At 31.4% G+C, this 26,312-nt stretch overlaps 1 protein-coding gene across 1 annotated transcript in view; it reads left to right on the plus strand.

Annotated features, from left to right (window-relative positions):
- The window catches only part of LOC142320642 (alpha-tocopherol transfer protein-like), a 137,110-nt gene extending 112,575 nt beyond the window's left edge, over positions 1-24,535 (plus strand). Inside the window, exons 3-8 of the mRNA XM_075358671.1 lie at positions 7,603-7,694; positions 13,002-13,152; positions 17,778-17,974; positions 18,974-19,084; positions 21,077-21,221; positions 24,357-24,535. Coding sequence (XP_075214786.1) covers positions 7,603-7,694; positions 13,002-13,152; positions 17,778-17,974; positions 18,974-19,084; positions 21,077-21,221; positions 24,357-24,391 — 731 coding nt within the window. The 3' untranslated portion in view covers positions 24,392-24,535. The remainder of the gene's footprint in view (positions 1-7,602; positions 7,695-13,001; positions 13,153-17,777; positions 17,975-18,973; positions 19,085-21,076; positions 21,222-24,356) is intronic.
- The last annotated feature ends 1,777 nt before the right edge of the window (positions 24,536-26,312 follow it).

Raw genomic sequence — 26,312 nt, forward strand, 5'->3', positions numbered from 1 at the left:
ATTTTTTTTTGCAATGTGGTTCCAATCTTCCTTATTCATTTCATTAATATCTCCTCGGCAGATTTTTTAATATGACATTAAAAATGGTATGGTCGTCTCTGAATGGAGCCGACCATACCATCTCTATCGGATTTAAATCTTAATGTTGAGGTGGAAGTCGCAGAAGCTGATGCCCGTGTTTTTTTAATATTTCATCAAAATGGTATTTTATTTTTAAATTTCTTGTGATTTAATTATTAAAAGCTACCACATTGCTTTATTAAAAGGAATATTATTCTTTTCAAACCAATTAATCAACCCTCTTTTATGTCATTTGAATTCGGAGACCTGTCTAGTGATATGGCGCATTATCGATAACAACCACAGAATGGGGAAGGGGGAAGACCAGGAACTAATTTTTCAGATGCCTACTTTATGAAATTACTGTTGTTGACGCTTTTTGAACTCGTTTTCTAAGTTAACATCACATTCAGATGAATCCCATTTCTCTTCCAGCGTGGATTATGGATTAACCGATCACCTTTCTTAATCGGCACTTTCAATCCTGCACCATTGTCGTCGAATGGGACATTAAAATACATGATCCGTCCAAATAAACAATCGAAGAATTGTCTTTTCTGCAATCTGTCATTTTTCTTAAATATTCTATCCTCTTCCACCGGATATATTCTTTCTCAATCAAAACTTTGCTATTATCGGTTTTACACCACTCAAACCTTAAATCTTTCACGGTAGCTGCTAGTCAGTTCTAGAATCTTTAAATTGAATACTCTTTTGAAGTTCTTAAGGTAATTTATTTAATGTAGGTAGTATGTTTTGCGTGAAACTCGTTCACTGTTCTTAACAACGCCCTGATCAAAACTTCTAATCCACTAACCGGATCTGAACGTTGTTTTTACTTTTTTGGTGTGCTAAATGAGCACGACTGCGATTTAGATTTAAGAAAATCCTGTTTTTTTTTTCGGAGTTTTTGAACTTGTGATCTTGAAATCTCACAAACTACAGCTGCAGCGATATTTCACATGCTTGACTACGGCCCAGCTCTTGGGGGAGCCAGAACTTAGGCCACCCTAGAACTTAGGGGTCAAGGGGAAAATTGGCCACTGATAAGCGGCGAGTCAATGTGGCGAGAGCCGCATTGTCGGACCGTGTGGGAGTTCCTTGATGCGGTTGCTTCGTTCAACCGACATCAGTAGTTTACCTAAGGGAAAAGACTCCTACCGCGCTGCTGTAGGATGCTAACCGAGAGATATGGCTGGCTAACAGCCAGATTAAGGCTCCAAGCGCTTTAATGGTGGACAGGTACTTGCTGGCTTTCAGCGGCGTAGGTGTGTGGCAGCGAATTGCAGTCTTTGACAAGATAAATTTAATTATTGATAGTCATATATGTTTTAGTAGTTGACGGGGTGCGCCTACCCATTTTAGTGACATATGACAAATGGGCATTGGGACACACAAGCGAGTGGTGTATGGTACCACACTTATTCCGCTCACGCTTTTAGGTTAGCTCTAGGAGCTAGTTAGGACACTGGTCGCTAAACTGTTTCGTGGCTCAGTAACCGTTTGTGGCACATACATTCGGTCCTATGCTTTAGGGTGACCGAACGGGTGGTTGTGGGAGAAGTGCTACGCAAACCAAATGCTTGACTACGGAACGTTTTATTCTCATTATAAACAACGCATACAATAAAAATATAAACTTAAATTTGTACAGGGCTTCTACCTACCTCCACCCAAAATCTGCCTGCTAGGGCGTAGTTAGTATTGATGATGTTTATTGTAATAAACATCATCAATACTCTAATATCCATTATAACAAGTGCATATAAATTCTATATAAACTCGAATGAAATCTTTTGATAGCCTTTATTCGTATAAAGTGGGTCATTCATTTCATGAGTTACTTGGAGGGAATGTAATAATAATCTAATACAAGAATAAACTACTCGTTTTTGTACTCTATGGAGTAGGAAATATTTATAAGTACGCTAAATATTTTTAAAGAAATTATCCTTAATTAAACAAAATGATGTAGTAAATTTTAATTGTAGAAAGAAATTTTGCTATCTATGAAAATAGTTTAAATAACATAATGTATTGCAGAACTTTGTTTCTACCTTTTCTGATCATGTAGCCATTAAACTGTACGGCGTCAGTTTTAAAACGCTGTTACAAAATCATTTTATATGGTATCTAAGTTGGTTATTTTGTTTTATATTCACAAAGGAATCAGTTTTATTACACAATTGAATCAGTTTTATTACACAATTTGAACGAGGTTTATACGATCTAAAATGGTTTATTTAGACTAGAAAGAATATGATCATTTTTTCTCAGAAATGTGCTTGTGTGTGTGTGACTTGTGTATTAATTGCTATGAGGGTTACGGATTTATTTATTATTTACAAAAATAGCTTATTATATTAGCAACATATCGATATATTGAAACGCATAATAAATTATGTTATACGGCACAAACAATAAAAAAAGGTTGTCGTGGTCATAAATATGTCACTTTTACTTTAGGTCTAAAATATCTTTTCTGACAAAAGATATCGGTAAATATGAAACGCATAACGATTCGTAATGAATAACAGTATACAGTAAAAATTGTTTTTTGTCAATCTGAATAGCCTTTTAAGTGGTAGGAATTTGTATAAAACGTACTTTTCTGAATATTTCACTTTCACTTATACTAACATATGTGATTTATGACAAGAGTTTTTCATCATATTTTGCCCAATTTTCAACCGATTTGCTTGAAAGTACTATTTTTTAAATCAACAAACTATGTTTCATAAAGACAAAAAAAAAAAAAATTGCGCTAATAAAAAACGCGGTAGAAATACGCAAAAAAATCCTGCAATTAAATTATCGTAATTTCTGTACTGTTTCAATTTTTTTTTTTTTTGTTACAGGCATAAAAAATATTCAATCGTAACGGTTTTTTTTGTCAGAATCTGTTAAATCTCTTTAATATACTGTAATTTTTGGAAATATTTTTCACAAGAGGGTAGCATAAGAATATGAAGGAGGCAATCAGATACAAACATATTTTCGCGGAGCGCTAATCAACCGCGGATCATTGTGATGGGAAAAGGTTGAGCCTAATGTTATGAGAAAAAGAGTAACAATATAAATTCCATGAACAGCGACTGTCTGCCTCGTGCAAGTAAGCTTTTATTTTCATAGTACGTACTGTACGTGTGTCAGACTACTTTTGGCCTTATGTCTTTGGATTGACCAAACTGATTTTCTTTAAATTTGACCCAAATATATCTATATTTAAATTTACCCTACCAAAGCATGCCGTTAACATGACGATCAAATCAAACTAAAGAAATTAAATCTCCCTATTGCGTCACCTAATTGTCCATTACCCTTATTTCTCAGTCACTTTAGCGATTGCTGTGTACTTGAACTAATACTTGTTTAGGGTATTTATGTGTAAGTATACCTGCTGGTGATTAGTTATTTTCTTAGTGATTGATGGGTACGATTAAACCGAATTGTCGGTTCAGTTTACATATTATATTTGCGGGACTAAAGTGATCGAGTTAGAATATTACCTTAGAAAAAGTTTAATCCGTTTTTATAGCTTTAATTAAATTAAAAAACCAGCATGAGGAGAAAAATATTCAAATTTTTTTATTGAAAAATGAGGGTATTAAATGAGATAGATATATTATCTATCTCCTTTAATAATACCTGTTTCCTGGTTCTGATTGTTTATTAGTTTACTTTATTTGTTGTTTTTAGTTAATACATTTTAATTAATAAGCATAACTTAAAATTGTATTATTAAAAATAGTGAATACACTTTTAATACATATAATAATCCTGTTTTTAAAATTTATGAACGTGAAATTAACATCACTTGAGATGAAAGTTCAATTAAACTACATTTTTTAATGAACATTTAACAATCACTCATGCAGAATACTGCAGGAAAAATTATAAATCTAATTAATAGAAAACAGAATTTCTCGGTTGTTGTTTCGTGCGCAATAGAAATTAGCAATGCTTAGGAAGGCCTTAAAATCATCGTAATTTCTTAAAAAGAAACATCAAGTATAAACTGCTCTGCTACAATTTTTTTTTGTAATATCAATGATAACTGTTACTACTCGAAAAATTAGATTATCTGATAATCAGAAGAGAAAAAGATAACATTTTGCTGTGCTTGTCTCGGTTGTGCTTGTGCATGCCCTTTCACTTTCTAACAGATGATTGTTGCGCGTTATACTGATGATTGTTATACATTTTCGTCGTACCTAAGTACGAAACAAATTATACATTATATAACTACCGTAAAGTAGATTTGATGTTACCGATACCAGAAAGGAACTTCATTTGCCTGGAAAAATGGAGTAAAATTGTGGTAAATAAAAGTATAAAGATAATTAATTTATATAATACTCGTGAATCGGTTGATTATGCTTAGGCTGATCAAATAAAGTATCTTAAATTTAAGCTGTTACAATTTCGTTGTAAAATATCTGATGTGGACACCACATGACTTCCTTATACTCCTATTAAATTACACATATACATTTTTTGCTGCACTTCATTTAAGCTTATTTCATTTGAAAATAATATACGATCATCCAGTTCTTTAATTAAGTGGACAGTTACACAATTGCTAAAATTGCTAAAATATTATTAATTCAACAATCTTGCCTAAAATATTAGGATAGAGTAAAAAAGACCCTTTTACTATTTAAATAAATGTATGTCTTAATTCTATCAAATGCTATGTTTTTTAAATTATTACGATGTAACCATCAACAAAATGAAAACAACAAAAAAATAATCAGATGTTTCACCAAATCTGATGGGGACACCGTAGGACTTAACTTGTACGCCTATTAAATTCACTTTTTTTTTTTTAATGAAAAATGCATGAAATTTTATTTCATTAATAACTGCTGATATTTTTTCATTTTTTTAATTTTTATTATTGAATACTATTAATTATAATTTTTTTTACAGTCAGAGGTTAATAATTAATAATTATTAATAAATCAGTATGTCTGATTCGAAGCGATGTGCCTTCCCCTTATAAGACCCAAATATTTAATTAAAATTTTATTTGGCTATAACTCTGGAACCAATGAAAACTAGTACCACTTATAACACATCATTGAAAAGCTCTCAATGAGAACTTATTACTGCAGTGAAGAAATTTTGGGCTTTTTTGGACACTTTTGGTTCAATCGATTGCAATCAAAAGGGAAGGTGCACAAATAGATGTTACAACACTTCTAAATCCAAAATTTTAACATCCTACGGCTAATCGTGTTTGATTTATGTGAGGTACGTACGTACGTACAGATGTCACGGATATTTCCGTTGAAATCTGAAAACCGAAATTTTTCGCGATCACAATACTCTTCCTTTACTTTGTACAAGAAAGTAAAAAGTTGTAAAAAATCGTAATGAATGTAACGTTAAAGTGTTTATTTTCTGTTTTAAACTTTTCTATTATAATTTTACAAAAACTTAATCACGATATTTCTGCCTTTTTAGTACGAAATTTCCACATTCCATGTCTTTAATGAAATAATTCTAAGAAAAATGTAATTAATTTTATTTATTTTAAAACCTTTATTATAAAAATCCCTCTATTATAAAATCATTTTATAATCAAATAGTTCGCTCTAGACAAGTAGTATAGTATGTCAGTTTATAGCCAAACAGTTTAAACTAAGGTGTTTTTAGGTGGTTTCTAAGATGTTTCTAACACTTTAAACAAACGACCTTTTTGTTTAAAGAAACGAGTTTTGTTTTTATTTTGGTTGTTATGTTTGCTTTTTGCAGTCTTTCTGTATCCGTTGTCTGACATTTGATTGTACATTTTTTCTGATTCAGAAATATCAGGGAAACAAGTTGATAAAGGTAGTATTTATTCGCAAGAACAGCGTTTTAATGACGATTATTTCAAGCTTGTATACGTAATTTTTTTATCCTACGTAGGAAATTAATACGTTTGATTGATATTTTTTTTTTGAGTCCCTGTAATCCCAGAACTGCTGCACCAATTTTTATGAAATAAATGGTATTTCACTATCGCTGAATTTAATATCGCTATTCAAAACACAATCATACTTCATCGCGACAGTTCTGTCTTGTGCTAATCTATTTGTTTCCATGCACGTCTTACCCGTAACACTCTGTTTAGTTTTTCAAATATACCTATTTGTTTCCTTCAACTGTGCTCTCTATTACTGTGTGCAACAAACTGTTATGCCATAGTACATGTTCTACCAGGTGGCTGCTTCTTTAATAAGTTGCATAAACATGGTGCCTCAAGCTTTTATTTTATCCTTTCATGTAATCTTCAATATCCGCTCAAATGCATTCATTCTCCTTTTTCCTTCTGCCCCTATGGTCCATATTTTAATTGCCATATTTGAAAACATTCCATATGAATGAATCTCTTCATCGATTGCTTTTAATAATTTTTTATGTTTGAGGCAAATATCTTAATTTTCTTGTGAATGCTAATTTTGCTTGTTTTATTCTGCTAATAATCTCCTTCAAACTTTGCCCATTTGACATAATTCTGCTTTTGAGATAGAATGTGTGAAGGTTTATTCAACTATATCAGCTTTAGTATCATGTCTACTCGCTATCATTATCTTTGTTTTTTCCATATTTATTTTGATGTTATATTTGTTTAATATGGTGTTCATGCTTTCCACCATCCTTTTCAATTCTGTTTAATTTTTGGCAAGCACATCTATGTCATGGATTATTTTGATAAAAAACATTGTGTCAGTCCACACTAGTCATTCACCACTGCGATGCACCAGCTATGCAAGTAAATTTTTAAACAGACTCCATAAAAATAATCAGTCTGTGTTAATGGCAACCCAGATGATTATCAGGGGAAGAAGCTCATTGAAGATGAATATAGCAAGTAACTTGCCCTGTTCAGTTGAAATGATTCTTACCACCAACAGAGAGCATAACTATTCTTTGTAGAACCATTTTAAGAGACCAGTCACCTTGGTTAGACATTTGACTCTGAAACCTGATAATGAGCCTACATATTTCCAAAGGAACAATTCAATATTGAATACCGAGCTGGCTCAACCATCATTCTCAGATGAGGACCAAGTTCACAAGCCAAAGTTGTAGAACTGTAAAAAAGGTACAAGCCACAGCTGTAAAAAATATATTAAAGGTTCTTTATTTCTCTCCAGTGACGGTACAAAGTGAATTGTTTCAATCATCTAACATGAAACCAAAGAGAAAAACACATATTTGTAAATAATAATTTATAAAACCAATAATAAAACCTTATTAGTCCTTATATTCACGTTAACATAGATTGCTACCCCTGTTCTAACTCCAATAAACTGTTTAATTGGTGGCTGTTTAATTCCACAAATTGAAAAAAATAGTATATTTGCTTTGTTGAAAGCATATTTTATCATTTGTGAAGTTTACAATGTGAATTCTTTTGGGTGTATTTTAATGTACTCTTTCATTCTTTTAAAAAATTAGGCTACCTGTCTCATTGAATTACTTTCTCTAGTTTTAGATTATGTTTAGTAAATTCTTTGTTTTAGTAATTATTTTTGTTTAATATTCCAGTGGAAAAACGTTTGAATGCTCGGACAGATGACATTTTCTTAGCAGCATTTTTAAGGGCCAGAAAACATGACGTAGAGAAAGCATTTCAATGTGTAAGTATCAGTTTGAGAGTTAAATTATATTATATAAAATAGTAAATTTTTCTAATATTTTCATTTTTAAGAGGTCTTTCAATCAATTGTTGTGTTAATTAATTTTTTTTAAAAAAGATACATATATTTTAAGTAAAGAAGTCAATGGAAGGATGTGTTTCATTAAAAAAAATTAACTATTTGGACTATACAGTGGTTAGAAACAAGTTTTTTTTTTTTTTAGAAAAGATTAATTGACAACATACATTAAATGCATTGTGGTTGGATCTGATTGCAGATGTTATTATCAGTGATATATTATTTGATGAAGATGTATTATCAAATGTAAATTTTCACATTTGTTTAAATTTTAAGTACTGTTTTATAACAGTTCATAGTTATTAATTATGATTGATTAATTAATTAGTTAAATAATAATAACAAATTATATATCTAATGAATTATGAATAAAATAAATTAGGATTAAAATCAAAGAAAATACTACATATAATATATGCGTGTATCAATTAATATAATAAATAAGTTATTAATGTTGTAATAATAATAAGCTGTGTAAACATGGGTATTACATGTTGAATTTTGTGTAGATAAATTAAGCCTTAAATATTTACTAATGTATTTTATCCTACAACATTTTGGTTGTAGTACATTCATAGTGCATTACAGCTGGCTATAAATACTTTGTTTTGTCCAGTCTCAGGCCAACCAGACTTAATTGAATGCCAATGATAAAATTATACAACTGCAGTATTCTTAAATTAAAGAGTTCCATGTGTTTACAGTACTTAAAAAAATGTTTTAGCAGAAAGAAAAATGTTGATTTTTAATTTTCACTTAAAACTATAAAATAATGAAGTATTTAATATATATTTAGATTTAGATTGTTAAAAAAAAAAACAGGAAATAATATTTTCTGTATCAAGGATTCCAGCTAAAAAGGTGAAATCTTTGTATCAATCTCATAGTCTATGGTAGTTGATTTTTTAGAACAAGAATGTAGTTAGCAGTAAAAATAATATCTGTTAATATTAGTTTTCTTCTTTTATTAAAATTTCAAGTACTTGCTTTTTTACTTTATATTCTCAAGTTGAAAAATGTTAAATTAGTTAAGACCAGTCCATAGACAAACAAACATGAATGAAAGCTCATTTGTACAGATGGAGATGATCTATTTAGTAACACTACTTCACTGAACTCCATGTTGGAGTGGTAGGATCACTGATTTTCTTCAGAAGGTTCCTGGTCAGATTTAATATTTTTTAAACCAAAAAAAGCTACAGATACTGTAATTTTGATAAAACAGTAACTACTTTGTGAAGAAATACTAAATAAATGAATCAAGGGCAGCTTTATTTATTTGCTATTATACTCATCTTTATTTGTTCTGGCAGCCAAATTTTTCATTTTACCAAAGTGTATTTAAAAAAAAAAAATTGTAAAACAAATTTAATTAAAAGAGCACCGAAATAATCCAACAATTGATAATGTTTAGTGTTTGACTGTGTGAGACTCTCTCTTTTTTCTGTTTAGCCTCCGGTAACTACCGTTTAGATAATACTTCAAATGAAGTGTAGTCTTGTACATTCTCATTTCGACCATTCCTGAGATGTGTGGTTAATTGAAACCCAACCACCAAAGAACAGCGGTATCCATGATCTAGTATTCAAATCCGTGTAAAAATAACTGGCTTTACAAGGACTTGAATGCTGGAACTCTCGGCTTCCAAGTCAGCTGATTTCGGAAGACGCGTTCACCATTAGACCAACTCGGTGGGTTGACTGTGTGAGACTACTTTTCATCTGCTCTTCGAGGGATATCTCTAAAGTAAAGACCGCTGGGAAATTTCTCTCCTTAATGTTGGCGAACCTGTGTCGTTTATAGCCACGCTAGTAATGTCCACACACTGCATTGATGTCTGTAAGTTGTCGCGTTGTAAAATTGTATAGGAAATTGATCGTCGCTCAACGATTTCCGATCTGGCCCTTCTTTTACCTGATGTTTCAAGAGCTGTTATTAATCGCATTGTTCACGACCATTTAATCTTCAGAAAGGTTTGTGCATGTTAGGTGACGCACATCTTAACGGAAAATCACAAAAAATTCAAATTGGATCTGCTTTGGAATTTTTGATGCGCTACACAGAAAAAGGTGATGAGTTCCTTAACTCAATTGTTACCGGCGATGAAACGTGGATTTTGTATTACACGGCAGTCAACTGAATGGCGTCATCCTCAATTGGTCGGTTGGTTGGGCTAATCAGACCAACAAAGGTCAAACTACAGTCATTTCGATGCAAACTGATGGCCACAGTCTTTTGGGATCGATTTGGCATACCGCTGATTGATTTCATGCGACGTGGAACGACTATAAATCCAGAAACCTACTGCGAAATTCTATATAAGTTACGGCGCTTCATTCAAAATCGGCGACGAGGGCGGCTGACCGACGGCGTCTTCCTGCTGCCCGATAATACATGGCCACATCTTGCAGGTCCGACACGTGATTTAATAAGAACAATGGATGGGAAATTTGCGATCACCCACCACATAGTCTGGACTTGATTGGACTCAGAATTATTGAGTGGTAACTAATTGGCGGATGACAATGAAATTAAAATGCTGTTAATCAGTGGCTAAATGGACTGGCGGCAGAAGAATAGGAGGGTATATTGAAACTAGTGTATCGCTACGATAAATGTCTTAATTCATGTAGAGATTATTTAGAGAAGTAGTATAATGTACGTAGTTTAAGATAAATAAAAAATATCTATAAAGTTTTCAGAATAAATGGTTTTTACAATGAAATGTCTTTACTATAGAGATAACCTCTCATAGATATTATTTACACCTGAATGGCTGTTTTACTTGTAATATTTTGATCATTGGCTGTTTAATTAATGTAACTGATTCCAGAATGGTCACAGCATATATCTGTCGGGGGATCTGTCAATCCATAATTAGGCAAAATTCTCATGAAGTATAGTAGCATTCATATTGGAGTTTCAAATCAATATTTTATTGCACTGTTAGATTTTAGGTAGTACTGTAGGCTAGATTGTAACCTTGTATGAAGTTTTACATATTTAACATTGACTATCTATTAAAAACTTGTATTCAGATCATTAATAAGTAGTTTGGTTTGTGCACTGAATTGCTCATTAAGTAGTAGTAGCATTTACTACCAGTTTATAATTATATATATATATATAAAATTAAAATAAATAAATAATAATAGTGCAATTATTCACCATGACTTACAAGAATTATAATATGTATATAATTTTTTTTTTCATTAAAAAAAGACCTTATTCATGACTTTCATTTTTCATTGTAATAACTTTTTTCATTCATTCCATTCCATCTATTCCTATCAGTTAAATGATCTAGAAAATAATATATTTTAAAATATACATTAAATAATTTTTTTTTATTATTCCAGTTATTAATTTTAAACAATACTATGCTTTATGTAATCAATGACTAGGTAGAATATTTTTATTAGATACTGATATATATATATATATATATATATTGCATATGATAACTTATTATTAACTCAAGAATTAATTTATTAATTTAATTTGAGTAGCCTGGAAAAATAATTAATTAAAAACACACGACTATTTTTATGTAATAAAGTTTCATAAGGTGGAAACTTTTCATAATATCAATCACAATAAATATAAATTACTGCAGTGCTTTCTATTTTGCATCATTCCTTTTGAAATAAATTAACCATTAACCATGTGTGTAGCCTTCATAATGTTGAAGGCTGCTGACATTCTTTGCTGCTTATAACTAGCAATAATAAATTAACTCAAAAGTATGAACAAGATATAAAGTTAGTGGACAGATAGTCTCTGTGCAAGAAAACATTGTCAGAAAATGATAATGTTTTCTTGCCTAACAGAAGATTGTTTACTGCTGAATTAAATTATCTATCAGCTATGTAATGATTGAGATTTTCTAATCGACTACTAGAATGTTCAAGGAAAAACTCTAGTACCATTTGTGCACTAGTGAAAGGAACTTTTTTCAAGATTGCAGGATTTTATTTGTTTTTAATTGAAAAGCACATTATCCCCAGGAATTTAAGGTTAGAGGTGATGAAATCTCCCTAAACTAATGTTCTGGGAGATGATTACAAAGACTTCATATTTTAAAATTAGTATTTTATGACAAATAATGTTAACAATTTAAAAATAAAACCTTTTTCCTCTCACTGAAGCAAATTGAGTTATTTTGATTAAAATATATTAATGTATGTTTGAATCTTACAGAAACTAGTTTATCTAGAGTAAATTCAAACTTATAACAATATCGAAGTTCATTGTTAAATTATGTGAAAAATCTGAAGCTGCTTTAGAACATCGAGTTTCAGAATGTTTCTCATATTTTTTTTTTTTTTACTAATTGACTGGAGTTAATTAAATTAGTTGGGATTCTAATCAACACAGTATAACTAATTTACTAATTAAATAATGATTATTAGTAGGCTGAAGTAAGAACTGAACTAAGTTTCTTAAGTAGTACAGTAGATGAATTTATGCCCACAGTTTTATGGTAATTGTTTGCTACAATGATGTTTGAACTTAAAAAGTATGTTTGCCATTGATTTATCATATGCCAACATTGTTTGTTTGGCAAGGGGGAAAAAACATTAAATTAAATTTTTAAACATTATAGTTTTTTTTTGTTATTCATAAAAAAATTATTAATGTTGATAAAATTATTAATTTTAATCAACATTAAACTACAATGAAAACACACAATACACTGTATTTTCCAAACATTCCATAAAAAGCAAAAACAATAGTAGTGTTAACACTGGCTTGAAAATTCCACACATTACAGAATGGATTGCATTCCATAAAGTCCATAAGTGTCAATGATGAAAAAGTAGTAATTATATATGAAATGGTCAAATAATCAGATTCTGGAAATGAAACAAAATTATCAGGTCATGGATGAGGCAGTAAACTGCATCCCCTTTATAATTTAAAGACTGCAACCCTTATAACACATCAGGGAGAAGCAACTTGAAATATGTTTTTAATAAATTGCTCCCATACATACTGAAGTTGTACTATGCTGGATGCAGTTTCACTGCACACTGTTGCAATTTATTAGTATCTTATTTTAATTATTATATGTTTCACAGTGGGCTGTTTTTGCAATTACAGCTATAGAGTTGTCTTGTTCAGACTAGATAAAAATTCCTAAGCCCAGTTCTCTGTATCTTAGTAAGTATACATAATAAGTGTCAGTATGAAAATATTTTTAATAATTTTAATTTCAAAATTTTGCAGTTGAAAAATTATTACAAATTCAAAGCAGCATACCCTCATTTTTACACATATTGTTTACCTTCAGAAAACAGTACAGTTTATGATCTACAGCATTTTAGCAGTCTTCCTGGTGTTGATCGTAAAGGACGTAGGATGTGTGCAATAATACCAGGTAAATTACTGATTAAACTTTACATTAATACATAAATACAATTTACAGTATCCCTTCCTTTTAACCTTAATGATTTTACTTAATAACTTCTGCTTAAAATATATCAAACTTAGAAATCTTCTGTAAAATGGTGGCTTTAGAGTAGGTATAATTACTTGTGTAAGATTACTTTTAGACATGTTGATCAGAAGAGTATTTCTTAAATAAAAACAATTCTTTGTATTACTCAGCGTTTAAAAAGAATGGATGGACTAAAATAACAGTATCACCTGGTAGGTAGTAACAGTTACCACAGTCAATAAAAACTGACATTTCATTTAACTTTAACTTAAGTAAATCAAATGCATCTAGTACAAAAACAGTTTTTGGATGCATGAAGGAAGAAGCCACAATTATTTAGTCAGGCTGCAAATTATGCAGCTTCGGAGGCGGACACTGATATTGCGCTTGTTTCAGAGCCGTATGCACCCCGTCCTCTTGCGGATTGGAAAATGTCTGAGGGTAGCACTACTTCAGGACACCCATCGGGGTGTCGGATATGCGAGGGCAAGGGCTGGTGGGGTTAAACGGCCAGAATAATCGAGGAACTTTTTCCTGTTGGGGATGTTGAACTGGAGCGTGAGGAGAATACCGATGTTCGCACTGAAGGAATCTAAGGCAGCCGTGCAGCGAGTTCTCTTGGAGAAGGCACTTGGTTCTGACCGCCTACCAAATGCGGTTGTCAAAGTGGCGACTGTAGCTGAGCCTGAGATATTTTTAGGGGTATATAATTGTATGTTTGAGCGAAGGCTGTTTTTCTGTGAGGTGGAGGCGGCAGCGCCTCATCCTTGATATATACCGAAGCCGTGGAGGGATTGGGCACTCCCGTCGTCCTACCATCCATTATCAATGATTGATACGTTGGCGAAGATATTCGAGAGAATAAAACGGGTCGCCTGCGCCGTGGAGTATGACTCCATGGCAATCAATAGCTTCAGAACCGGCAGATCTGCTTTAAACGCCGACTAAAGTACGGAGCTGAGAGCACCATTGCGAGTCGCCAATATTGCAAAGGGAGGATGTGCGTCATTTATGTGTGTAAATAGTGCGTTAATAGTGTAACCCATGTTGCGATCAGACCTGCGTTGCAGGGATTTCGCGTACCGCAGTATTTAGTGCGAATTATTTGTTTGTCGTATCTTGCAGATAGAAGATTCAAATGTGAAGTGGACGGCGGTGTGATTGAGCGGCTGGTCGAAAGGGGTATTCCTCAGTGGTCGGTCCTCGCACCGACCCTCTGGAATATTAGTTAGTTTTTAGCGTCCTACTGCCCCATAAAGTAACGATAATTGGATTTCCAGATGATATAGCACTTTTCTTGGAGGCCCCCAGTAAAATCAGGGACTTATACACTGCACTTGGAGCTTGGATGGCTGAGACGAGACTCAGCTTGGCAACAGAAAAATCCGAATTTGTGGTTGTATCCTCCGTCAAGCGTATTACTTACCTTGTCAGTCGAGATGTATGGGAGAAAAATAGAGTGAAAGAATTCAATAAAATATCTAGGCGTATGGATTGACTGCTGAAAAGGCGGAGAGATATGTATTCTGAAGTGATGATTGGATGTCGTGGAGTGTGTGGTGTGATTTTAGTCTGATGTGGGGTACCTTGTGGGTGTGCCAGATCGGTGTCTGAATGTATGTGAGGGTGTATTCTTACCCCTTCCTGAAGTAATGCACACCAGGAAGGAGGTGGGTAGCCAGGAATGGAGGTTTAGTCGGTAGTGCAAATCCTGGCCGAATTGTCGAGGGATCTCCACACACGCTGGCCGGCGATTTTAACGCCCGGTCGGTTATGTGGGAATCTGTGAGGACGGACGAGCGCGGCAGGTTGATGATCATAAACGCTGCTGCAGGGTTGGACATGGTCTACCTCAACAGAATAGATGATTATACATTCAGGAGCGGCCTGACAGGATCCGTAATGGACCTGACATTTGCTTCGCTGGAATTAGAAGTCCGGATCCCGGACTAGTGGGTCTCTGAGGAGTTCACAGGTAACAACCACGAGGGGTCACAATGACCAATTTTTGATTGGATCGCCTACGTTTTGTGGGTGGAGTAGTAAGGACTTTGACCCGAAGAGCCTGGCAGAACCTCTCGACTTACGGGATATGCAAGGAGCTACTACAATGAAAGACATGGCTTTCCGCATGGCGGGCTGCCTCGAGAACGTTTCTTTTCGATATGCCAATATCATTCTCAAACAGCATCTTCGGTGAATAGACATCAGCTTGCCTCTGTATATTCCGTATTTCATGACTCCTCCCCGAGCTCCCACCGTACAAAACAAACGTTTCACGAGTCGTGAAATACGGAATATACAGAGGCAAGGTGATGTCTATTCACCAAAGATGCTGTTTGAGAATGATATCGGCATATCGAACAGTATCCATGGAAGCTGCAGAAGTCCTGGCTGGGCGCATGCCTATAGATCTGCAGATACTTATGCGGACGAAACAACTGAAACAGAGGACTTTGCCACAACCTGACAAGAAGAGAAAAGCTTAGGAAATCAAGGATAAGCTGATAGGATGATAAGAGAGATGGGACCGGTGCACGAAGGGTGCACCGGCTCATCGGAGATGTAAGAGCATGGCGTGGGAGGCTCCACGGCTCACTGGGATACAGCCTCACACAATTTCTGCTGGCCATGGGGGCTTTAGATCTTACCTTTTTTCTGATTAAATTTGGATTGTACTGACAGCTGTCCAGATTGTGGGGTAGAGGAAACTCCACTGCATGTATTTTTCCAGTGTCCAAGGTTTATAGAAGATTGCAATGTAATACTTGATGCACTTGAACAAGAAACCATGTTGTAGCCGAAAGACACACTCAGTGGGTCATGATTAATGAAGTGGACAGCTGGAAAGCCGTGGAAAATTTTGCTAGTAAGTTGATGGAGAAACTGAAAGCAGCAGAAGAATCCTGTAGGAGGAGACATCGGAGGTGCAGGGCTGTGACAGGCTCGCGGCCAAGTGCCTAGAGGATCCCCAGAGCACGTGGAGATCATCTTGGTGCAATGAAGCCATGGGCACTTTGGATGCTGCACCTGATGGCATCACTCCACCCTTCTGAAGTAATGCCATGTAAGCAGTCCAGAAGGGAGAGGGAATCCAAGGGTGGAGGTTTAATCAATAGGGTGCAGGCACACATATGCACAAATAATATCTTTCGAAACCTGTTAGCAATCACAACACTTAATATGAAAATGGTATTCCTCCACCTCTGCTGACCAAATAAAAAAGAAAAGATAATGCAGCTTGCAGATACATAAGAAAAGACATACAAAAGAAATAGAATAGATTATTTCTTTTATGAATCTTGTATTTGGTTTCTTGTTGTTCCAATTTATTAAGACTTTATTTATTTTTGACTTCTTCCAGATGGCTGCCATTCATTGTAAGGACCTAAACCATCTGTTCAATGCTCTTTTGTAGTGCACTATTTCATAAAATTTGTTATCTTTACCACCACTTGTCTTAAAAATTTTATGTCACCTATATTGTCATCTTGTAATTACTCAAGGCTTTGAACATATTAAGTCATTTACATTTACATTTTATTGTACTTCCTTATCTAATATTGAATCAACAGTTAAACAAAAATCCTTTTGTCACTGGCTCTCTGCTACTAATTTCACAATTGAGCTTTCCATCTATAGATATTTTACAATCTGAATACCTAAAATTTTTTAACAATTTCTAGTGCTTCTCCTTGCTTTTACAGAACACATCTTGCATTTTTATCATTTCTTGTCGCTACTAGTATTTTACTTTTGTGTTCCCATTTGTTTTGCATTCCCATTTCCTAGTAAAGTGATTTTGGATTATATTGGAATGTTTAAAGCATTATAGTTATGTAAAATTAACTAATACTAGGTAAATAAGGAATTGTGTTAGAAGAAAGAAGGAATACTGTACTGGCCATCCTAAATGTGTAATAAAAGCATGATCACTGGCAACAGTTCTCATGCAGAACTCCAACACTCCAGCAATCTTCTTATTAAATTTTTCACTTTGTCATTGTTATATACACAATAGCATACATATTTATGGAATGACAAATGAAAAAGTTAGCAACAACGATAATATTCATGTTGGTTAGTTTTAATTTATTCATGAAATAACATATTTATACTGTATAATTGCAGTTAACTAATACCAGGGTGATGAACTGATGAATATTTTAGAAATTCATTACAGTATTAATAGAATTATATTTCTTGTAACTGAAGATGTATTTATTTGTGAGTATTCCTGGCTTTCCCTTAATATTTTTAAGATGAGTTTTAGAATATTACAAGTCTGTGAGCAGTTATTGCTTGTTTAGTTTGCTGGTTGCTTGCCCTTGTGCATACATGTATGTGTAGACACATACACACACACACACACACACACACACACACACACACACACACACACACACACACACACACACACACACACACACACACACACACACACACACACACACACACACACACATATATATATATATATGCATACACATACACACACTATCTAATTTAAGTAATTTTATATTTAATTAAATATTAATTTTTTTGTGGTTTTATGTATTTTTCAGGTAGAATGGATTTAGATAAATCACCATTAGATGAAACATTTCAACTAGGAACAACAGTATTTGAAATCATGTTAGAAGACCCACAACTACAAATTACAGGAACAATAACCATCCTAGATCTTCAAAAATTAACTTTAATACAACAAGCTCGCCTTGTTACTCCTACTTGTGCTTGGCATTTAGCTAACGTTGTACAGGTAGTTGAAAAATTATATGTAAAAATATTATAAATATTTATGTATAAAAATTTGAACACACATTATATAAGTTTATAGTACTAATTAACACTGACAAATTTTTTAAGTAAACACAACTTTATGAAATATTTGATTTTTAAAGATACTTTAAATATATTTAATGTTTACGCCTGGTAAACTTGATTATGCCTAATTGATTTAAAATTAAGATGACAACAGGTACTTAAAAGACAGGAAATACTGGAAAAATTGTAACATACTGGAGTAAAAAATGAAATGGTTCTAATAATATGAAATTATAAAAGTTTTAATACAATCTTAATTAAAAAAAATAATTGTTAATTATTGGGCTATTATTAAAGAAGTTTGGTTATTTAAAGAGCTAATTTTTCTCTACTACTTACAGGTAAAGGTGGTAGAGATTTCTGCCTTATCCTTGGCAATTCCCTTTCATGTTGTCTCATTCCAGTACTATGTTATCAATGTATGACAGTATTATAATCTCTATTACTTCATCTTCATTCTCACTTCTTCTTAGGATGCCTATTCCCCTTAGGCAAAGTAGCAAAAGGTTTTGACTTTTCCTTTGTCTCATAATGAATCTAGAATCTTGAATTATCATTCGTATGATGTGTAAACCATACAGCTAATCTTTCTTTGTTTATTAAAATTTAAATCCTTTAACATGTAAATATGTAATTACTATGTTCAGAATTATTTATGTTGTACATTTTTTAAAATGTTTAAGAAATGAGACAGGTTAGATTTTTGTGTTATGTTTATAAGCTGGATATGATAGTTTTTGAAGAGATTTAGGAACCTGGATCTACAAAATTTAAAAAAAAGTTAAATTTGTTATATTTGTCTTCTTTTCCCATGTATGAAGTTGATCAATAGTAGCTAAATTAATGAATATTTTAACTGAAGTTCTATTACCTAGTATTTCTATCATCTCTGTTATAGGCACATTTGCAGTATAGTATAAATGTTTTTTTACAGGATAAAATTCCATTGAGAGTAAAAGCAGTTCATGTTGTGAATCAGCCCTTTTATTTTAATGCTATTTATGCTGTGTTTAAACCATTTTTGAAGAAAAAATTAAGAAAAAGGGTAAGTAAAATATGGGTTACAATTTTAAATTATACTAGTAGAATTTTTTTGGAGAAAATATAAACAAACTTTGTATATGGACATACTGTCACCAGCAATCTTATTAGCTTGCTATAAGTGTTGTCCATATTACAGATTATAAGTACATAATTAATATTTCAATCCCCTTAAAAAAAATTACTCAATTGAAATATGGTCTTAAATGTTTATAAACTTTAAAGTTAGAAAATGTTAAATGACATATAGATGATATTGTTAACAAAGTAGCAACTTCAGTTGAAGTTATGTACACATTTGATGTGTGTAGTCTTTCGTTAAGCAAAAGAAAGAAACAAGTAGTACAAATCTCTGACAAAAAATAAACCCCAAAAGAAAAGTATAATTAATAATACCATGGATGACTTTGTAGACATAAAAAAACTGGAGATGGAAATATAATTGCCAGTTCTCAGTGTGCCATAAATTGAGCTTGCTAACTTCCACACTTATAGTGTATCTAACACACACTGAACTGTGCATTATGTTGCTATAAAACTATTTTAACTGCACTGTTATGTAGGATAAATGTTTAAAAATTGCAGGATAGACATTTAAAAAACAGAAAACAGTTATTATGTGTACTGTACACTACTGTTCGCAAAATATTTTTTAATTAGATAAATCTGGCAATAAGATGTATTTACAAACCAATATTTATAAATTATATATAAATACGACTTGTTTGCTCATTCTTGTTTGTTATATTTATATGTTGTCATCATATGTTGGTGATCAATTTTATATAACTAAATGTATAAATATAAATGAAACTGAAAATAGATTTAAAAACCCATAAATTGTAAATGTTATTCTAGAAAACGGCTTACCTAATTCTAGTTTGTGGTCAGCTAAGTCAGATTCAGAAGATATATATTTGTAAAGTCAACAATAGACTGAATGTCTTGCTGTGTCATCCAATTTCATCATATTAATTTCTTTTTTAAAAGTATATTATTTGACTCTCAAAATCCTTAAATGTTTTCTCATACTATTTCAATTAGATTTAATTTACAGATAAGCAATTTTGTTTTGAGAATCTCTTCTTATTAATTAAACATTTAATGATTTCCACTTTTAAGTAATAGTATGAAGCAGTGCATAACTATATTACGTTTTTATAAACCAATTTTTCTAAAATTGAAATAAATTCTTTAAAAATGTTTCTAATCAATTGTATATATGATAATCAATATCCAAATTGGATTCAAATGCTCACAGGACATTTTTTTTCAATCTAAACTTTTTCTACAAAATCACAAATTAAATTCAAACTATTAAAATTATAACTAGAAAAATATGCAATTTTAATTTTATATTTTTAATATTTATGACTATATATTTGTGTATTTATAATTTTTATTGGTTTTAATTTAATGTGTGATTTGGAAGAAAAAGTTAACTAATGATGAGGAAAACCTCAAAAGTGCTATTAGAAAAAAATAATAGCATAAGGTAAGAAGCATTATTGAATTCTGTACTACTGGTGGTAAACAGTTTTTACACTTTTGTCTTTGAGATATTAATACAGAGTGGAATATGGACAAATACAATAACAAAAGAATTGTTTTTTTTTAAGTTAATATATATATAAAATATAGAATTTAGTGAAAATACTATAATCAAAATTTACTCTTCTGGTTTGCTGTACAATCATTTGTCTAAGGAATTAAGTGCTTAGTAGAGAAAAGTAAAATATTTTGTTTAAAGATGGTTATGATTAGGAGGTAGAAGTTCATGAGTTTTTTGACTCTCAATGAATTGAATTCCAAATGGTATACTCCATCCAGAGTAACTGTAAAGTATTATTGGAAACTAGAAATTAAATTGTATTTATGAAAAAGAGACTAAGTAAAATAAATCAATAAATCCAATTTGGGAATTGTGATACTAATATAATTTAATAGATTTATTATTTATTTTCCATATTTATTTTTCTTTTTTACATATCAATAGATTTTCCTTCATGGAAATGATTATGAATCTTTACACAAGCACATAGATCCTGAGTATTTACCAGAAGACTGGGGTGGCAAAAGGAAATGCTTTACAAATAAAGTAACTAGGTCTATTATAAAAATGAATGAACACAAATTTCAAGGTAAGTTACTTGGTTGTAATTAATTGAACATTTAAATGTTTTATTTGTTGTTTTCTATTAAATAACTAACCTAATAATGCTTGTGTGTAATCTCAAAATGCTTATGATTAACTTATACGCAGTGTTTCACATTTTTTCTAAACTATAATAATGTTCTTTAAACAAATCAATAAACTAAGAAGTTAAGAGAAACCTCTTTACAACTTAAGGAGATGAATTTATATGGCACCATTTTAAAGATCACTGCCCTTCAGTTTATAATGTGCTCTATTTATCTCGCATGAAACAGTGTGATGTAAGAAATAATTCTCAACAGAATATTTTCTATATCATATAAAATTTTATTTATCTTTTAGACTAAATGATTTTTGTTAATGTTAAGTATGCTTAATGTGATATCAATGAAAATAGTATTCACATACAGAAGAAGGAAATCTTTTTATGTAATAATGGAAATAAAACAAGTAATGTACCTATACTGAATGAATAATATCCAAACTGGTTATTTAATTGCTGCAGGTACATTTGATTTCTTGAATCTTTGCCATTATTTATGCTAACAGAAAGCTTTCATATTTGGTCTAATAACAGCTTCACAATAAAATCTGATTTTCACACATGATATACAAATACATAACAATGACCAATTTAAAATGTTCAAATGATAATAAAATGCATAGAATTATAGATAATATAAAAATAGCTGCAATTGTGAATGGTCATGAGCTCAATCATAAGTTATATCCCTTAAAAATGATACTTCATCACTTGTAGCCTTTAGGATTGACATCTTGAACATAAAAAGCAAATGATAAAAAACTGCATTTAATAGTGTTTCTTGCCTCTAGGGTTTAATATTTTTAAAATCTTGATTGTGAGAATTTAGTGATTTGATGTGTCTCCTCAGCCCGCCAACTAATTTATTGTTCTATGGTAATATTTTACTATATTTAACCACCCTGAAAGGTGAATCATTAATATTGATGTAAACCTAAGTCAAAATTATATTGTTAATCATGTTTCGAGGTTTGTAATTTGTTTTTAGTGGCAATCATTTTAACATATTAAAGTTTTTACTATTTTATGTAGATGTAATGTGAGCTTTAAAGTTCAAATGGATGGCAAGAAATTTTTCCCAAGAAGTTTGCAGTCCTGTAATCCTGAGTGAGAAAATTTATTCCCATAAACGAGAGATTGATGATTTAAAGCACATCTGATAGAAGGGAAGAAAGTTCATTTTCTGGAGCATTATTTGTAATGAAAGTTAAAGATTACTGATGTATGTCACAGATACTATAAAAAATAGCTAATGCTCTCAGAAATCAATGTAAAAAATACGTTTTTTTAAAGAATAATCTGAGTTTTTATGATTGTTTTTCTTCATCAGTAATTAGTATTAGTTTTATTTTATATTTCATTATTGTGTAATTATCTCCCCTAAGAAATGTCTTTATAATAAATATCCATTATCTTCTATTAACGGCTAACACTTGGTAGTTTTAGCTGGAGTTCTTACTAATGCAAAGTGTTTGGAAAGTCCTGTGCAGTATGCTTTAAAATTATGGGAACCATTCTGTTCTTTTGGTGTTAGGTTGGTTGCTCTGTGGGTTTGTTGGGTATTACTCAGTAATAAGCCAAGATGACAGTTTTCGATTTGTGATTGAATCTGTCGGTTTTGTTTTATTGGAATCAGTAGTTGTGAGAAATGTATTTGTTGTTTCAATAGAAGAACGCATTTTTCTTCGTCTTTCATGAAGGTGAAAAGTATACTGATTTACTGTAGCACAAATTTTCTGGAAAGTTTCCAAATATTCCTGTTCCTCACTGGAACACAGTTTGAACTGTTAACAAAACATTTCTGACAACAGGCTCTGTTGAAGCACTGATCATAAAAGTGATAGATTGAATAAACTAAAGAACAGAAGCTGCTTAATACTTTGTATGCTATGGCCAAAAGTCCATCAAAGTCAATGTGTAAGTTAGCACAGCATCAAGATAACTTGGACTTGCTTTCACACATAAAGCTGTAAGAAAAAACTGAAACTTTTCCCTTATAAAGTAGTGTCTTCAAGAACTGAAACCTACAGATTGTGCTAACAGACTAAATTATTGTTAATGCTTAAATAATTATTGTTAATTATTGTTAAAATACACAACTGTGGTCAACAACTAACCCCCATGAATAACACAAAGTGAAAATTAGAGTCTGGGTCTGTGCAAGTAGAACACGCATTGTGGGTCCAAATCTTTTTTGAAAATAGTTTATAGTGATTATTGTGCTGTTTAACTTCAATAGCCAGTAAACCAGTGGAAATCAATCACAATTGGTCCTAACAAGATGGCACCACAGCACACACAATGACATTTTTCATGAAATGTCTTAGGTGAATAAATCAATTCAAGGAGTTTATGACCTGCACAATTGCCTGATCAACTCCTTCAGATTAGTTCTATAGGGAGCAGCATAACAAGTAGTGTATCGTAACAGACCACACCCAGTTGACAAACTAAAAACCACAATAAGAGAAGTTTCAGTATATGAGCTGGTTAAGTGTTTGAAAACAAATTGAAGTTGATGTTAGAGGAGGGTCATTTTCAACACTTTATAAACTATTCCATTTATTGTAATATCCGTTATTTTATAGAAATAATGAAATACAAATATAAAGTAATAATTAAGAAAGTTTCGTTATTACACTTCCATAATTCCAATGCACAGCAACTTTCCGAATGCACTGTATCTATTCTACAATCTAATTCTTTTCTAGCTTCTCTTCTTTGTACCTTGTAGTTACCTTACCTTCTAGTACTGATAATATGATCAAGCTACTGCTCTCCTGAAAATTCCCATTGAGTAATTTCCAGTTTCTTGAATTTACAGGTTCTTTTCTTCTAATCTCCTAATTTTTATGCTGCCACTCTACTTAATGTTCATTTTAAAATGCCTCCAGGTTTTCTTCACTCTTTTTTCTTATTTAAAAAAAAATTATTACTGTTTCTTTCCATAAATATTTCCATATCTATTTGTATTCAGTTTTTTATTTTATAAGGGTTTGTTTTAGGGTTCAAACATCTCTAATGTTTGTTATTTTGTATTATCTGTATTTTTAATTTTCTAAATTATTTATTTTACAGAATGGAAGCAATATTGTTACAAAGGAGATACATAAATCAACAAACTTTTATAGCTATAAAAGGTTCAAAAACATTTTGAACTACTGTTATAAATATTTTGCTAGGTTTATAATTTTTCTGTATATTAAACTTATAAAGAAAATAAAATCAATTAAACAAATAGTTTGTTTAATAAAGAGATTTATGTGAGAGAAGAAATGAATATAGATATATAATTATTGGTTAACAATTTTATAATTTTTTTGTTGAAAATACATGCTACTTGTTATTAGGCAAAAAAAAATACTTTTATAGATTTGTGTTGTGTACAAATAATACTGTATATGTTTATTTATAAACAGTTAATAAAATAATTTAGTTCATAAAAGTTATGACTGTTTATTCAGTGTAATGTATAATAAATTTCAACTTTTAAAGAAATTTCCATGTACATAAAATAATTGATTGAGCCTATAATTTGTCTTAAGCTACAAGTCTCATAATGATACTGCCTATGTACCAAATACTTTGTGCATTAAAAGGTGGATTATGAAAATGAATAACTGGTTTGTTTTCTGATATTGCACAAAGTTGTGTGGCCTTGGGATAATAAGAACAGACACATTTATTTCCAAATGAGAGTAATCAAAAAGTGATTATTTCTATAACCATCACAATCAGGTTTTGTTTATAAGCCGATGAGCTGGCTGGATCATATACAGAACAGTTAGTACCTTCTGGTGGTACCAAATAATTTAATTAGAGCATGCTATGAACTCCCAAATCACATTTTTTATAACAATAAGCAAAAAATCTAAATACATTTGCTGTAAAATTAAATAGTTAACTCTCACCACTTACATCTAAGTGGTGAGAGTTAATTTTCTCCGAGGATAATGTTAATCACTACATAGTCGCTGTGGAGAACACAAAAATGTGTTTCTTACATACCTGGTCATAATCTGAATTTCAGTAGGCATGGAATGCTAATGTGCACTAGAATTTTTGGCTCTGTGAATAATCCTCTAGTAACCTCATTTTGAACAACTTTCGTTATTATTTTATTGAACATCTAGATTTATCAAGTGGTGTGGGTGTGTGGGTGTGTGTGTGTGTGTGCGTGTGCATGTGTGTATTATTTCTTTGATCTCTAGCCATACAAATTGATTTCATTACATTATAATAATAATGCTTTTTGTGTAATAATAATTATTATATATAAAAGAAAAGATAACATAAAATGTTAAATTATAAATATATATTTTTTGTAATAGTAGCCTACCATATTCCTTGCCTTAAATTTAATTGTTCTACTTCATTATTTATTTGAATTAATTTTCTCATCTGTAAACCAGTTAAAATGTAATGTAGACACCAACATAACATCCTTACACCTATTTTAAACACATATTTTTCTGCAGTTCATTTAAACTTATTTCACTGAAAGTGAGATATGATCCTCCAATTCTTTAATAAAGTGGACAGTTACAAAATTTCTGAAATATTAGTGATTATTTACATCAAATATTTATGCAATCATTAATCCAACAATCTTACATGAAATATTAGGAAAGTCCCTTTACTACTCGTATTACTAGATCAGTATTATTTGTATCTTTGTGAGTTGCTTATCTGAAACAAGAGTTTCATATTTTTGGTGTCATATAAATAAAAGTTAATAATTAAACTATTCTGTTTAATGAACTCCTGAATACTAGTTACAAATGTTTAATTTCACCCTTATGCTGTAAACTATTCAGTGTTTATTATTGGATTATGTGGTGAATAATCAAAAATAAAAAAAAAACCATCATACAGGAAAAAGAAAGATAACATAAGAAATATATTTCAAAAAAATGACAAGAAGATGAATATAAAGAGGAAGAAAATGTTAAGAACAAGGAAAGAATAAAAATATTAAGAGAAGAAGATAAATATAAAAAGGAAGAAAATTTTAAAACCAAAGGAAAAATAAAA

Source organism: Lycorma delicatula, chromosome 2 (genome assembly GCF_047948215.1).
Source record: "Lycorma delicatula isolate Av1 chromosome 2, ASM4794821v1, whole genome shotgun sequence".
Lineage (NCBI taxonomy): Eukaryota > Metazoa > Arthropoda > Insecta > Hemiptera > Fulgoridae > Lycorma > Lycorma delicatula.